At 43.5% G+C, this 17,401-nt stretch overlaps 1 protein-coding gene across 3 annotated transcripts in view; it reads right to left on the reverse strand.

The window, feature by feature from the left end:
- Window positions 1-457: 457 nt before the first annotated feature.
- Window positions 458-17,401, reverse strand: part of zw10 (zw10 kinetochore protein) — a 42,461-nt gene continuing 25,517 nt past the window's right edge. Inside the window, exons 14-17 of one of the 3 annotated variants that reach the window (XM_069894855.1) lie at window positions 3,206-3,337; window positions 1,913-2,115; window positions 1,303-1,371; window positions 586-757 (exon numbers count right to left, since the gene is read on the reverse strand). In XM_069894855.1, coding sequence (XP_069750956.1) covers window positions 1,347-1,371; window positions 1,913-2,115; window positions 3,206-3,337 — 360 coding nt within the window. In that variant the 3' untranslated portion in view covers window positions 586-757; window positions 1,303-1,346. Of the gene's footprint in view, window positions 758-1,302; window positions 1,372-1,893; window positions 2,116-3,205; window positions 3,338-17,401 lie in introns of all 3 variants that reach the window. The other 2 variants (XM_069894854.1, XM_069894856.1) reach the window with 2 other exon arrangements.

The raw sequence follows: 17,401 nt of genomic DNA on the forward strand, positions 1-17,401 counted from the left end.
AAAGCTTGCCATGATTCCTTGGCACAGAAGCAATCCTCAGGATGGGCAGTGTATACTGAATCCATCACGTAGAAGATTCAGAATTACTTTTGAAAAATTTCAACACAAATGGAGCATGGCAATCTGTGCATCAGGGTATGAAATTAAGCCCAAAATACAATATGAACAGATTGGCCTTTTATCATTATAATAAAAATATTTTACTTGTATTCTGATGAGTTAATAATCCTGCAGCAAATTTCATAAAATGAGAAAGCCACAGGAAGCAATGTGTAAAGGTAGAATATACCCAAGGTGGTCTCAACAAGGCAGGTTTGTTTTTGGAATCGAACACAAACCCCCAAATTTCTATTGTATAAAAGAAATCCCAAAGACAGTGAAAAATTAAAAATCATTGGAAAATCTCATTCCTCCAGTAACTGTCAAATATCCATATAATCCCATTTTAAAAAATATACAAATTTTAATTTTTTTTATTCCATAAAACAAGGATTCCTGAATGTCTTATGCAACAATGTTCTACAAATGTAATAAACAAAAGTATGTAAGATAGAAAAGGCAGTGCTTACAGGATAACTATACAAGTATATTAACAATTTATTTTATTCACTGAATGCATTAAAGATGTAATGAAATTCATTTAATTTTAGACAATGCTGCTGCTCTTCGCTCAGTGTTCTGAAACAAAGCTCGGATCAAATTTTTTGCCTCGATTGGAGAAAATTCTGCAGCAAATGGGCCCTTCCCATCAGTCCATCTAAACACACAGATTAAGAGAAATTAAAAACTGTCCAAACTTCACAAGCCTGAAAAGAAAGCTATCAAGATCACTTCAAACAAATTCCAACTATGTTGTACCTTCAACTACAACTATGGGATGCCAGGTTACTAAAAATCAAAGATTAGTGGTCACATTACAAACTGACAGACCAATATTTGATCTACCAAGTGAGATTAAACTAAGGAGCCATCTAACTTTCAGACAAAGATGCCAAGATTCCCATAACATTGAAGAAATTATGAGCATAATCCTTTGAGCAATCAAAGATAAAAGCATTTAAGATGTTATCCATAAACTTTTAAAACAATTATTTTCCTGTTGCATCTGAGGCACTAATGTGACAGAGAAGATACTGTATTGATTGCACAATAATCATTTCAAATGTAACAAGGTTCTGATAAGTTTTGAACATTTGAAGCAGGCAATTAATGATTATGGTTATTTACAATTGTTTCTACACTTGTTCAGAATGAGCAAATAGACTCATAACAAATGTATTTGTACTCTGGACATTTACTGACCCTTGCCAACATTAACATCCAAGGGGATCAAAACTGTCCACAGCTCAACTCAGATGGTCTCCTTGGGGCCTAAAATATAAATCACTGAACAATTTATCACTTCATATGTACATACCCTCTTCCAAATTCAACAGCTTTATTCTTTGATCTAAATAAAATGGTTTTATAGATCAGTTCCAGACAGAATGCTACCCTTTTGTATCAAGTATATTTGTTCACAAAGAAAAGCATTAATAACCATTTGGTATCAAAGGAGAGAGAGAGTTGGTCCAGGTGGACAAGCTGGTGGGGAGAGATGGGGTGGGGGGGAGAAAAGAAAAAAAAGAGCGAGGCAAAATGAAGCCTATAAGATTTGCTGCTTAAATGGTACCATTCTCTGTTCCAGAACTGTCATTTAAGCTGGTGAAATTAACATTTACTTATGCAAGACAAATTGCTAATTTAGCCAATTCAGCCCATTCTCAGAACCAACTTTTATTTAGGAGTCTGAGACAATAACATAGGCTAAGTACTGGTTTTTACTGTATCTTAACACAATTTACTACTTTTTTTACCTTTAGAAAAATTATTTGAGTTTATCTAATAGCTTACCTATAATTCAAGATCCTACCTGTCCACCAACTCCTGCAGGCTAGCCTGAAGAACTATCATCAGCTCTTTAAATTTCATCCACTTTGGCACATAAATTGGTATCTCTTCTTGAAACTTTTTGTTTTTGCTTTCTTCAAGTAGTGGTTGAAAAATCCCAGGCCCTTCTTCAAGTACAGTTCTGCATAATGAATAAAGGCCATCTGCACTTTCCGAGGTGATGTCCTGCAAGAAACAAAGAGTTTTATGAAAAACAGTTAACGCAAAACTAATAATGTACAAAATAATATCCACGATTATGGTATGACAGCGAGCTAAACAGTTAATTCAAAATCTGTTTGAGTACAATATTATTTTTATTGTCATAGAGCACAAATTTGGATTTACATCTTTTTCATAAGCACAGAAGGTGACTGACCAGACGACGGATGCATGCAAAATAATGAATTTAAATTCCATGTGATCAAATAAATCTAGAATTAAAACACATACCAGTAATGGTTATCATTAAAGTGTTGGGATTTGGAAAAGACCATCTAGTTTAAATTCCTGGGAGTCATTATTTTGGAGGACCTTTCCTGGACCCAATGCACTAATGTTATTTTGAAGAGCACATTGGTGCCTCTACTTCTCAGGAAGAGGCAAAGGTTTCATATGACATCAAAAACTGTGCCAAACTTCTGCAGAAGTGTAATGGAAAGTGCGAACCAGCTGCATCACTGCCTGGTATGGGGTAACCAATATCTGTGTGCAGAAAGTCCTGCAAGTTCGTGGACACACCACAGTACATCACAAGTAAAACTCTCCCCACCATCGATAAAATCTGCATGAAACGCTGCAGCAATTATGAAGGATCCACACCACCCAGGACATGCTCTGTTCTCGCTGTTGCCATCAGGAAAGAGGTCTAGGTGCCACAAGACGTGTATCACCAGATTCAGGAAACGTTGCGATCCTTCCACAATCAGACTCCTAAACAACAAACTAAGAGTCTCATTTAGGGGCTCTTACTTTGCACATTATTTATTACTGATTTGTTTTTCTGCATTGCAGTATAGTTTTTTTGCACTACCAATAAGTAAAAAAAAATTCTTTGCCCAGATCTCAGGGTTGTATGTGATGTCATGTATGCACTCTGACAATTAATCTGAATTTTGAACTGTAGTTTGCTAATGTCCTTCAACGCTTCCCTAATTTGGCATCAATGCACCAGTGTGATCATTCCTAAAGGAAAGATATTAAATGTCATTTGCAGCAACATTGATATCCTTTGATTGCATCTCAAAAAGCCTCTTGCAATTTCCTTTTAAATTACCTCCAGCATTGCGATTTTGTTCACAATATCTGTAATTGCCGTGTTAAGCAAAGTACCCACAGCTTTACAATATATGTGAACTGGAAGCACATCTTGCCAAACTTTGCCCAGCCTCTTCAATTGATGAATCACCTGCAAGAAAACTACAAACTCTTAATGCTTAGGATAGAACTCACGGAATTAGGCTAACAGAACAATGCTAATAATTTACATTAAATTCAATATGAATAAACAATTGCTGAAATCAACAAGTTTCTTCTTTACTACCAGTCAATACCATGACTAAAGACAAGTCTTCGGAGCAGAAATAGACAGTCAGCCCTGTTATTTAATCATGAGCTGATCCATTTTCCTACTCCGCCCCAAAGCCCTTAGGTTCTTGGTTTGCCAGGCCATCAATCAATCTGTCTTAAATAAATCCAATAAGAGAATGATATTCCAGGGTCAATTAAACTGGCATTGAGATTAAGGCAACCAAGGTTAAATGCAAATTTAAATGCCAGACTAGTAAAAGTATAGACAAACTTATTCTGTATCTATGCACAATTAATTGGGACTATGCGCCAAAGCTAAAATTAAACAGTAGAACTTGGTTCACTGAGGCAGAAATTCATTCTTGTTCACCTGATACAAAGATGAAAAATTAAAGAAACAACCATGTTGTCCTTTGTTAAAAATTATGGTGCTGGACCAACATATCAGTTTCACGCGAGTCAAATTTCAGTGTCACGCGAGTCAAAATTCAGTGTCACGCGAGTCAGAATTTCAGAGTCACGCGAGTCAGAATTTCAGAGTCACGCGAGTCAGAATTTCAGAGTCACGCGAGTCAGAATTTCAGTGTCACGCGAGTCAGAATTTCAGTGTCACGCGAGTCAAAATTCAGTGTCACGCGAGTCAAATTTCAGTGTCACGCGAGTCAAAATTCAGTGTCACGCGAGTCAAAATTCAGTGTCACGCGAGTCAAAATTCAGTGTCACGCGAGTCAAAATTCAGTATCACGCGAGTCAAAATTCAGTGTCACGCGAGTCAAAATTCAGTGTCACGCGAGTCAAAATTCAGTGTCACGCGAGTCAAAATTCAGTGTCACGCGAGTCAAAATTCAGTGTCACGCGAGTCAAAATTCAGTGTCACGCGAGTCAAAATTCAGTGTCACGCGAGTCAAAATTCAGTGTCACGCGAGTCAAAATTCAGTGTCACGCGAGTCAAAATTCAGTGTCACGCGAGTCAAATTTCAGAGTCACGCGAGTCAAATTTCAGAGTCACGCGAGTCAAATTTCAGTGTCACGCGAGTCAAATTTCAGAGTCACGCGAGTCAGAATTTCAGAGTCACGCGAGTCAGAATTTCAGAGTCACGCGAGTCAAATTTCAGAGTCACGCGAGTCAAATTTCAGAGTCACGCGAGTCAAATTTCAGAGTCACGCGAGTCAAATTTCAGAGTCACGCGAGTCAAATTTCAGAGTCACGCGAGTCAAATTTCAGAGTCACGCGAGTCAAATTTCAGAGTCACGCGAGTCAAATTTCAGAGTCACGCGAGTCAAATTTCAGAGTCACGCGAGTCAGAATTTCAGTGTCACGCGAGTCAGAATTTCAGTGTCACGCGAGTCAGAATTTCAGAGTCACGCGAGTCAGAATTTCAGTGTCACGCGAGTCAGAATTTCAGTGTCACGCGAGTCAGAATTTCAGTGTCACGCGAGTCAGAATTTCAGAGTCACGCGAGTCAAATTTCAGTCACGCGAGTCAGAATTTCAGTGTCACGCGAGTCAAATTTCAGTCACGCGAGTCAAATTTCAGTCACGCGAGTCAGAATTTCAGAGTCACGCGAGTCAAATTTCAGAGTCACGCGAGTCAAATTTCAGAGTCACGCGAGTCAAATTTCAGAGTCACGCGAGTCAGAATTTCAGAGTCACGCGAGTCAGAATTTCAGTGTCACGCGAGTCAGAATTTCAGAGTCACGCGAGTCAGAATTTCAGTGTCACGCGAGTCAGAATTTCAGTGTCACGCGAGTCAGAATTTCAGTGTCACGCGAGTCAGAATTTCAGAGTCACGCGAGTCAAATTTCAGAGTCACGCGAGTCAGAATTTCAGAGTCACGCGAGTCAGAATTTCAGAGTCACGCGAGTCAGAATTTCAGTGTCACGCGAGTCAGAATTTCAGTGTCACGCGAGTCAGAATTTCAGTGTCACGCGAGTCAGAATTTCAGTGTCACGCGAGTCAGAATTTCAGTGTCACGCGAGTCAGAATTTCAGTGTCACGCGAGTCAGAATTTCAGTGTCACGCGAGTCAGAATTTCAGTGTCACGCGAGTCAGAATTTCAGTGTCACGCGAGTCAGAATTTCAGTGTCACGCGAGTCAGAATTTCAGTGTCACGCGAGTCAGAATTTCAGTGTCACGCGAGTCAGAATTTCAGTGTCACGCGAGTCAGAATTTCAGTGTCACGCGAGTCAGAATTTCAGTGTCACGCGAGTCAGAATTTCAGTGTCACGCGAGTCAGAATTTCAGTGTCACGCGAGTCAGAATTTCAGTGTCACGCGAGTCAGAATTTCAGTGTCACGCGAGTCAGAATTTCAGTGTCACGCGAGTCAGAATTTCAGTGTCACGCGAGTCAGAATTTCAGTGTCACGCGAGTCAGAATTTCAGTGTCACGCGAGTCAGAATTTCAGTGTCACGCGAGTCAGAATTTCAGTGTCACGCGAGTCAGAATTTCAGTGCCGCGAGTCAAAAATTCAGTGCCGCGAGTCAAAAATTCAGTGCGGCGAGTCAAAAATTCAGTGCGGCGAGTCAAAAATTCAGTGCGGCGAGTCAAAAATTCAGTGCGGCGAGTCACAAATTCAGTGCGGCGAGTCACAAATTCAGTGCGGCGAGTCACAAATTCAGTGCGGCGAGTCACAAATTCAGTGCGGCGAGTCAGAAATTCAGTGCGGCGAGTCAGAAATTCAGTGCGGCGAGTCAGAAATTCAGTGCGGCGAGTCAGAAATTCAGTGCGGCGAGTCAGAAATTCAGTGCGGCGAGTCAGAAATTCAGTGCGGCGAGTCAGAAATTCAGTGCGGCGAGTCAGAAATTCAGTGCGGCGAGTCAGAAATTCAGTGCGGCGAGTCAGAAATTCAGTGCGGCGAGTCAGAAATTCAGTGCGGCGAGTCAGAAATTCAGTGCGGCGAGTCAGAAATTCAGTGCGGCGAGTCAGAAATTCAGTGCGGCGAGTCAGAAATTCAGTGCGGCGAGTCAGAAATTCAGTGCGGCGAGTCAGAAATTCAGTGCGGCGAGTCAGAAATTCAGTGCGGCGAGTCAGAAATTCAGTGCGGCGAGTCAGAAATTCAGTGCGGCGAGTCAGAAATTCAGTGCGGCGAGTCAGAAATTCAGTGCGGCGAGTCAGAAATTCAGTGCGGCGAGTCAGAAATTCAGTGCGGCGAGTCAGAAATTCAGTGCGGCGAGTCAGAAATTCAGTGCGGCGAGTCAGAAATTCAGTGCGGCGAGTCACAAATTCAGTGCGGCGAGTCACAAATTCAGTGCGGCGAGTCACAAATTCAGTGCGGCGAGTCACAAATTCAGTGCGGCGAGTCAGAAATTCAGTGCGGCGAGTCAGAAATTCAGTGCGGCGAGTCAGAAATTCAGTGCGGCGAGTCACAAATTCAGTGCGGCGAGTCACAAATTCAGTGCGGCGAGTCACAAATTCAGTGCGGCGAGTCACAAATTCAGTGCGGCGAGTCACAAATTCAGTGCGGCGAGTCACAAATTCAGTGCGGCGAGTCACAAATTCAGTGCGGCGAGTCACAAATTCAGTGCCGCGAGTCACAAATTCAGTGCCGCGAGTCACAAATTCAGTGCGGCGAGTCACAAATTCAGTGCGGCGAGTCACAAATTCAGTGCCGCGAGTCACAAATTCAGTGCGGCGAGTCACAAATTCAGTGCGGCGAGTCACAAATTCAGTGCGGCGAGTCACAAATTCAGTGCGGCGAGTCAAAAAATTCAGTGCGGCGAGTCACAAATTCAGTGCGGCGAGTCACAAATTCAGTGCGGCGAGTCACAAATTCAGTGCGGCGAGTCACAAATTCAGTGCGGCGAGTCACAAATTCAGTGCGGCGAGTCAAAAATTCAGTGCGGCGAGTCAAAAATTCAGTGCGGCGAGTCAAAAATTCAGTGCGGCGAGTCAAAAATTCAGTGCGGCGAGTCAAAAATTCAGTGCGGCGAGTCAAAAATTCAGTGCGGCGAGTCAAAAATTCAGTGCGGCGAGTCAAAAATTCAGTGCGGCGAGTCAAAAATTCAGTGCGGCGAGTCAAAAATTCAGTGCGGCGAGTCAAAAATTCAGTGCGGCGAGTCAAAAATTCAGTGCGGCGAGTCAAAAATTCAGTGCGGCGAGTCAAAAATTCAGTGCGGCGAGTCAAAAATTCAGTGCGGCGAGTCAAAAATTCAGTGCGGCGAGTCAAAAATTCAGTGCGGCGAGTCAAAAATTCAGTGCGGCGAGTCAAAAATTCAGTGCGGCGAGTCAAAAATTCAGTGCGGCGAGTCAAAAATTCAGTGCGGCGAGTCAAAAATTCAGTGCGGCGAGTCAAAAATTCAGTGCGGCGAGTCAAAAATTCAGTGCGGCGAGTCAAAAATTCAGTGCGGCGAGTCAAAAATTCAGTGCGGCGAGTCAAAAATTCAGTGCGGCGAGTCAAAAATTCAGTGCGGCGAGTCAAAAATTCAGTGCGGCGAGTCAAAAATTCAGTGCGGCGAGTCAAAAATTCAGTGCGGCGAGTCAAAAATTCAGTGCGGCGAGTCAAAAATTCAGTGCGGCGAGTCAAAAATTCAGTGCGGCGAGTCAAAAATTCAGTGCGGCGAGTCAAAAATTCAGTGCGGCGAGTCAAAAATTCAGTGCGGCGAGTCAAAAATTCAGTGCGGCGAGTCAAAAATTCAGTGCGGCGAGTCAAAAATTCAGTGCGGCGAGTCAAAAATTCAGTGCGGCGAGTCAAAAATTCAGTGCGGCGAGTCAAAAATTCAGTGCGGCGAGTCAAAAATTCAGTGCGGCGAGTCAAAAATTCAGTGCGGCGAGTCAAAAATTCAGTGCGGCGAGTCAAAAATTCAGTGCCGCGAGTCAAAAATTCAGTGCCGCGAGTCAAAAATTCAGTGCCGCGAGTCAAAAATTCAGTGCCGCGAGTCAAAAATTCAGTGCCGCGAGTCAAAAATTCAGTGCCGCGAGTCAAAAATTCAGTGCCGCGAGTCAAAAATTCAGTGCCGCGAGTCAAAAATTCAGTGCCGCGAGTCAAAAATTCAGTGCCGCGAGTCAAAAATTCAGTGCCGCGAGTCAAAAATTCAGTGCCGCGAGTCAAAAATTCAGTGCCGCGAGTCAAAAATTCAGTGCCGCGAGTCAAAAATTCAGTGCCGCGAGTCAAAAATTCAGTGCCGCGAGTCAAAAATTCAGTGCCGCGAGTCAAAAATTCAGTGCCGCGAGTCAAAAATTCAGTGCCGCGAGTCAAAAATTCAGTGCCGCGAGTCAAAAATTCAGTGCCGCGAGTCAAAAATTCAGTGCCGCGAGTCAAAAATTCAGTGCCGCGAGTCAAAAATTCAGTGCCGCGAGTCAAAAATTCAGTGCCGCGAGTCAAAAATTCAGTGCCGCGAGTCAAAAATTCAGTGCCGCGAGTCAAAAATTCAGTGCCGCGAGTCAAAAATTCAGTGCCGCGAGTCAAAAATTCAGTGCCGCGAGTCAAAAATTCAGTGCCGCGAGTCAAAAATTCAGTGCCGCGAGTCAAAAATTCAGTGCCGCGAGTCAAAAATTCAGTGCCGCGAGTCAAAAATTCAGTGCCGCGAGTCAAAAATTCAGTGCCGCGAGTCAAAAATTCAGTGCCGCGAGTCAAAAATTCAGTGCCGCGAGTCAAAAATTCAGTGCCGCGAGTCAAAAATTCAGTGCCGCGATTCAAAAATTCAGTGCCGCGAGTCAAAAATTCAGTGCCGCGAGTCAAAAATTCAGTGCCGCGAGTCAAAAATTCAGTGCCGCGAGTCAAAAATTCAGTGCCGCGAGTCAAAAATTCAGTGCCGCGAGTCAAAAATTCAGTGCCGCGAGTCAAAAATTCAGTGCCGCGAGTGAAAAATTCAGTGCCGCGAGTCAAAATTCAATGTCACGCGAGACAAAATTCAATGTCACGTGAGTCAAATTTCAGTGTCATGTGAGTCAAGAATAAATTTTTGTTTATATGCTTGATCAGAACTAGACTGCCTTATTTTGTTGGGTTCAGAGTTTGGAATTATTCTTTGGCTTGGCTTCGCAGACGAAGATTTATGGAGGGGTAAATGTCCACGTCAGCTGCAGGCTTGTTTGTGGCTGACAAGTCCGATGCAGGACAGGCAGACACAGTTGCAGCGGTTGTAGGGGAAAATTGGTTGGTTGGGGTTGGGTTTTTCCTCCTTTGTCTTTTGTCAGTGAGGTGGGTACAATTATACTAAAACCAAAATGTAATTCTATACTGAAAAAATACATCAATATTTAGGTTGCTTTGAACCACTAACTCCAAGTTTTAATTTCAATATTCTATGATAGACACTTGAAAAAAGTTTAATCATATGGATTAGTAAACACTCAATGTATTTGGAATGAACAAAAGTAAACCTTTGCGGCAAACCGCACCACTCCATTATCAAATCAGCGTCCGTAATTGCAGGCCCCTGCAGGATCGGGGGTTCCCAGTGGCCAGGTGGGGGGGGGGGGGGGGCATAAAGAACTCTGGGAGGCACGCGACTTACTTCAGAGGTCAGGTGATCATGATAGCGCGCCAACTGTAATTATTTAAACTCCTGCAAAGATTCCATTAAACAGTTCTGTTGGTTCAGCTCACAGACAACTTCTGTTATGATTCATTCACTGCACCACTTGCTACATTGGTGACCCCCAACAGTCCAAACAACATTTTGAACCCACTATGAATGCGCAGAACGCCGTTGCGCTCAAACTTCCAGTACATTGGACCTCGCAACCTCAGGCGTGGTTCGAGCAGGCCGAGGCCCAGTTCCATCTACACTAGATTACCACTGATGCAACGAAGTATTACCATGTCATTGCATCGCTAAACCAAGACACCATGGGGCGTATTGTTGATTTCTTACACCAGCCTCCAGCCAACAACAGGTTTAAACCCAAAATGCTCATACGCATTTTTGGCCTGTTCCGAAACAGCAGGGCAGCACAACTTCTCCACGTGGACAGCCTGGGCAACCACAATCCTTCCGAACTAATGAATGAGATGCTAGCACTCACGGACAGACACAAGCCCGGTCTGATTTTTGAGCAAATGCAAGAACACATCCATTAGCTGCTTGCAGTCTGTGCTGATGAGTTGTGGCATGCTAAGCAGCATGGTAGACTTTCAGTTGGGCGCTTTGAGATGCCTCGGCATAGAGCATAAACCCTGCCCACTCCGGATAGACGGTCAGACTCTACTGGAAGCAGCGCAGAGTAATGGAGAGTTACAACCCACTGCTGCTGCTCCCCTGCACTCATCCAGAAAACGCCGAGGCCAGTCATCAGTAGTCGCTGCGACGGCCGGCCAAAAGAATAACTTCCTTTTCCTCTGGGATCGACGTTCAGGCCTTCGGTTCTTGGTTGACTCTGTAGTGGAGGTTAGGGTTTTTCCTTCCTCTGGCCCAAACGCACATTCAGGACCCTCCTCTCACAGCCACCAAATAATAGCAGCATCCAGACTTTCGGGTAACAGACAATTCTACTCAATTTCGACTGGTCGCAGTTCAGCTGGTCTTTCTGTTACGAGCCCAGAGGACTCCAAAATCCAGCAGCAATAGAAATTCACCAAGACAATACTTAAACAAAAGTTGCTTTTAACTCTCTTTAAACATAATCAAACTTTAACTTATTACTATTAACTTAACCCCCTTCTAATTCGGAGTGCACGTGTATGTAATGTGTATATGTTCAGGAAAATTCTTTGTTTCACAGTCCGATCATTCACTTCTCCAAGTTCACCGGTATCAGGCAATTCTTATTCTGTGCACAGAATTTAACTTTTATGAATTTCACCAGGTTCTGGTGCTTAAAGTTAAATGGTTACTGCTCAGGAAGGTTCTTGTTGGTTTCGCTGATATTTGTTGCTTGTTGGACACACACAAACTGAGTTCCTTTAGTCCAAGGATGTCAAACTCAAATTCACAGAGGGCCAAAATTAAAAACTTGGACTAAGTCGTGGGCCAAACTAAATACTTATTGAAAATTTTCAATAACATCTGCATGTTTTCTCTTCTTTCAACATATGTAATGTTAAACTTTTTCTTATTAAAATAAATGTTTAATAATAGTTTTGGTTAAACTCCTTCCAGAAGAAGCATTAACAAATGAGAAATAAAATATAAAATAAAGTTTGCTGTAAAACCAGACTTCTTTTCATCTCCCCCACCTTCTGGAGCTTTTGCTTCTCGTTCAGATCTTTATACCTGTCCTGGTGTTTCGTTTCATAGTGTCGTCGTATGTTATATTCTTTAACTACAGACATGCTGGCTCCACACACAAGACAAACAGGTTTGTCTTTTAAAATGATGAACATATAGTCTGCCTCCCACCTGTCTTGAAAGGTCCTGTTTTCTGTCTTTCGTTTGGCCATTTTTCGTAAGGGGTTTATTACATGTGAGTTGGGCGACAGGTCGCAGATGCTGATGAAAGTAAACAGAGGAGGTGGGGGCGATTAGCGGGCTGACGGGCCGGCGCTAACGCATTTGCAAAGCATTCTGGGATTTGTAGTATTAGCTGTGCATGCACTATACTGGCGCGGCGGCCAGTGGGCCAGCTCTAATACATATTTGATATGATCTTGCGGGCCAAATATAATTATATCACAGGCCGCGGGCCTGAGTTTGACATGTGTGCTTTACTCAGAACCAGTCTTCAAAATAGGGTCTTTCAACAAGCCTGCCAGCTTACCATTTTGCATCTTCAACTGCTACTGTAGAACTGACTTCTCTCTCTCTCACACACACACACACACACACACACACACACACACACAGAATCCCTTTTTTTTTCCTTTCTCTGCTTGTAAAAACCAAAAACCTCTCCCAAGGCTCCAAACCCAATCTTTGAAAGATCTTATCAGTACATCTGAGCCTGGACTTTATTGCCCATACACAATAGATCAGCATTCTTCATTACTCCTGCAAAGCCAATAGAGCCTCAATGTCCAGCTTCAGCAAAGCTCTAACATTTTAAATGAGATGTCTTTTGTAAAGTGTTACTCTCTTTGTGAAGTGACCAACACTAAATCCCCACAATCTCTGTTAAAGACATATTTATCCTTAACCATTCTCATATCCCACATAACACTTAACCATTGCTGGTATATCACAGCCACTCATGGAAGCTGAATTTTTTTTTGCGAGCACACTCCCTTCTAATAGATCTCAAAGGTCACTGCCTAGTTAATTCGAAGACTTCCGAATCCCTTGCCTTGCACCCCATTGCTTTGTCTGCACCTCGCCCTGACTCGGTGATGCACGGGGAAAGTGAAAAAATCAGAGTTGTCTTGTATTATTACTCTGCAGTTCTTGATGGCCCAACCGAAATATGGATGTTCCCTGCATGCTCGAGTGCCAGCTACCTCCGGATAAATTGCGATTGGCTAAAGACGAATTCTGACATATGGAGGAAATGGGGATTGTTCACCACTCTGACACCCTTTAGGCACCACCACTACATATGGTACCCGAGGAGTCTGGAGAGTGAAGACCTTGTGGGGATTTCTCTGCAATCCTTCATGGCCCTAAGATTTTCTCCATAATCGACCTGATGCGTGAGTACCATCAGATCCCAGTTCATCTAGACGACATTCCTAACATGCCTTGATTGCCCAGTTTGGGCTATTTGAAATCCTCCGTTTGCCTTGTGGTTTAAAAAGCACAGCCCAGACATCTCAACGTCTAATGGACAGTTACCCAGGGCCTGGATTTTGTATTAGTTTATTTCGATGACTTCCTTATCGTCAGCTATTCGCGGCAGCAGCACCAGGCCCATCTCCATCAACTATATCAGTGGTTAGACGATCACGAGTTAGCATTCAACCTGGCCAAATGTCAGTTTGGCCTCCCATCAATCGATTTCCTTGGCCACAACAGTCAGTACAGAGTGGTTACACTACTTTGCAAGGTCGAGACCATTTTCAAATTTCCAAGACCCCCTACCATAAAAGACCTGCAGGAGTTTGTTGGAATTATTAAATTTTACCAGTTTTGTGCCAGTTGCAGCCAAAGTTATGCAGCCATTTTTCAAACTCTTGTCCGGACATCCCGTGGGACTGAAATGGAATGAGGAGGCCGCAGAGGCATTCGAGACTGCCAAAGGTGTGCTAGTGAGAGCCACTATGCCCGTGCACCTGAGGGTTGACGTACCAACGACTCTGACAGTGGATGTGTCAGACACCACGGTAGGCGGGGTCTTGGAGCAACTTAAGCAGCATCTGGAAACCCCTAGCTTTCTTTAGTCGTCATTTGAGACCACTGGAGCAAAAGTACAGTGCTTTTGACAGGGAGCTCCTTGCCTTCTATTTTTGCTATTTCCTAGAGAGCAGAGGGCTCACGGTCTACACTGATCACAAGCTGTTTTGACTTCCGCCTTCGCCAAGATGTCAGATCCGTGGTCAGCACAACAACAACAACTGTCCTACATTTCAGAGTTTACAACTACAATAAAACATCGCCGGGAAGAACAATTTAGTCACCGACATGCCATCCCACATCACCATTGCTTCCCTCCGTTTTCCTGCTCCCAGTATAGACTACACGGCTTTGGCAGCAGCTCAGTAGGAAGATGAAGGGATGGCCGCGTATCACACTGCCATCTTGGGATGGAAATTGGAGGGCATACGTTTTGGTCCAACAAATGCCTTCCTACTTTGTGACGTATCCATCAGCCAACCAAGGCCCACTGTACTTGTTGCGTGGTGACGCCAGGTGTTTGACGCTATACACAGATTGGCTTACCCTTCAATTAGGACAACAAAGCTCATAGATGGCAAATTCAAGTGGCGCAGCTTGCACTTGCAAGTCGTTGGCTGTGCAAGGACATGCATCCAGTGCCAGACCTCAAAAGTTCAGTGCCACACCAAAGCTTCTCAACAAGTTTTTGCACCCACGCAGCATAGGTTTGATCACATCCACGTGGATATCGTTGGCCTGTTGCCCCCATCCAAAGGCACTACTCACCTCCTCACATAAGTGGACAGGTTCACAAGATGGCCAGAGGTTGTCCCACTCCCCGGCACCTCCACCTCAGCTTGTGCGAGACCCCTCATTGCCAATTGGATAGCGCGTTTCCATCTACCCATGCATATATCCACTGACAGAGGAACTCTGTTTACATCTAAGTTATAGGCATGCAACTGCATCAGTCAATGGACTATTATCCCCAGTCCAATGGCTTAGTGGAACATTTTCACCATCATATGAAAATGGCTCTCATGGCATGTCTTAAGGGACTGGAATGGAGAGATGAACGGCCTTGGGTACTTTTAAGTATCCGTACCGTGCTGAAGGAAGATCTAACTACATCCTCAACAAAATTGGTTTAGATTACTCCCCCCCCCCCCCCACCAAATGGTCCCATGGGATTTCATTCCGGCAGCACGTGGGCAGCAGGAATCTGCCACTTCAGTAATCACACACTTAAGGGAGAAGGTGGGTACACTGGCACCTATCCCGCCCATCTGGCATGGGTCTACGACTTCATACATTCCGCCTGAACTCGAGGACTGCCTCTATGTATTCCTACGCAGCAATGTGCAGTGTAAAGATTAAAACCCTGTGTTTTTGATTCTTAGTTAATTTTATGCCAATCTCTTTAAGACCACTGTCTGTAGTGTTACCATAGTGACTATGATGTAATTTGTCGTAATATCTATGCAGACTAAGAGTTTGCATCTCATTCTTTGACAAACCATGAAGCTCGAGATAATTTTCTTTGAAATTATTTTATTTCTTCCTGTATAGCTCTTTGAACTTAAATATAGTTATATTTTTAAATACAGTGCAGGTACACAATCCTTTATCTGGAACCCTTGGGGGTCAGTGTGTTCACAGAATTTCAGATTTTTCCAGATTTTGGAAACCCACCCGAATTGTGCCGCCGTAACCACACACACCCCCTTCCAGGCGCACTGCTGAATCCCCCCCCCCCCAAACTCCCCCCCGCTTGTGCTGCCGGTCTCCCGCCCACCTTGTGCTGCTGATCTCTCCCACCCCCCACTGACTCGCACTGCCAGTCTCCCCCCCCCCACCCCCACCCCCTCGCTGGCCCGACTTGCACTGCCAGCCTCCTGCCCCCTCCCCTCGCCGGCCTGCACTGCCGGTCTCCCATCCGCCCGACTCACGCTGCCATGTCTCTCCCCACTTGCCGGATTTTGGAGCTTTCCGGATTTTAGATGTCCGGATAAAGGATTGTGTACCTGTTCACTCATCATTATGAAAATCTTAATGCAAAGTTGTGCAAAATGTTTATCTGTTTTATCAACGAATTAAACCTACATAAAGCTGCATCTACAAAATTTGGTTTATTGGATTAAAGAGATTGTAATTCAGAATATTGGCCCCATAGAGCCTTGAAGATGACACATTTTGAAATTAGGAAATACTAGAACATGGAAAGAATCGTCTATACACAGGACCTGTTGCAACAGCCATATGAAGGTCCTTTCAAGGTGGTATGGAATGATGGTTCCACATTTGTTTATAGACATTAGCAGCAGGCAAGAAATGGTTTCTGTGGACCTAGATTAGTCAGTACAGGTGGCATGCCCCCAGTGCAGGAGGCATCTGCCGAACAGGTGAGACTGTGGTGACACCTCCGAACTTTGGTTCTTTTGAGGGGTGGTTACGTGGTGAACTATGCCACTCCATAATCAAACTGGCATCCATAATTGCAGCCCCTGCAGGATCAGGAGTTCCCAGTAGCACAAAGAACTCTGGGAGGAGTGCGATTGTGACAGCACGCCAACTGTAATTAAACTCCTGCAAAGATACCATTGAACAGTTCTGTTGGTTTAGCTCACAACTTCTGTTGTGCTTTATTCACTGCATCACTCGCTACATCTTCAAATACATTCTTACTTAGTGCCTCAGAAAGGATTAAATTACAATCTCTAATGGAAATTCAGTTAAAAGTGGCGACATTATAAACAGAGTTTATGTTTTAATATAAAATTGACCTATGTCATACTGAAATACATATAGATTTGCTTTTCAAGTGCAGAATTTCCTGGCTTTAAATTTTGCATTATTCTCTCTTTTATCATTCAAGAATTGCTGCAATGGTCTATTCGAAGTGAATAAAGAGATTAACAGAGGCATCAAGAACTACTTTGATCTAATGGAATTGTCAAAAAAAGGTAAATGAATGATGTATATTTTTTTCCACAAATAATATCAACAGCTTGGAATTCACTATCTAAAACATGGGTGGAAACAGATTCAATCCTGCCTTTCGAAAGGAAATGGATAAGAAAAATGACAACAGGAAGAGCAAGGGAGTAGGGATGCTTTTTAAACCAGAAGCCAGCATAGGTTCAACATAACAAATTGCTATGTACAATCAACTCTGTCCAACTTCCCAACTTTAACTTAATATGTAACTATCAAACCCAGCTCCAATTTTAAAGAATCAAAATCTAAATTCCCATTTTGATCACATCTCATCCATTAGTTTTCCAGAGGAAAACATCCTGAGCTTGTACAGGTCAAGTACTCCTTATCCAAAGATTCAAATGCTCCAAACATGAGGCCACACCTGACCTCACTTGCACATGTAGAGCTTTGATGCTCTGTTGGCACCAATTTGTTACCAACAATCATCAGACCTACGGCCAATTCGCACGGGTTTTTTTTTCCGCTTATTCTCTGCTCTTTGGTAAAGATATTATTGAAAATGACTGGTGAAATAGCCGAAATGGTTCTGAATCAGGTAAGTAAACGCTGTAACCTTTTGATCAACGCACAGCCTGCCGTTGTTTGTTGTTGTTTAACAGCTGATGTAGCTATCTACTGATGCCACTGTCCTGCTTAGTTCCAAAATTGGAAAAAATCCAAAATCTGAAACCCTTCTGGTCCCATGAATTTCAGATAAGGGGTACTCAGCTTGTACTGCATTTTGACAAGTAAAATCTTACATTTCAGATTGTTCTCCCAAGTCTAATTTTGCGCAGTTCCGAGCTGTGCTGTGTTATAACTGGGTAATTAAAACCCT

The sequence above is a fragment of the Narcine bancroftii genome, chromosome 8 (assembly GCF_036971445.1).
Source record: "Narcine bancroftii isolate sNarBan1 chromosome 8, sNarBan1.hap1, whole genome shotgun sequence".
Taxonomy (NCBI): Eukaryota; Metazoa; Chordata; class Chondrichthyes; order Torpediniformes; family Narcinidae; genus Narcine; species Narcine bancroftii.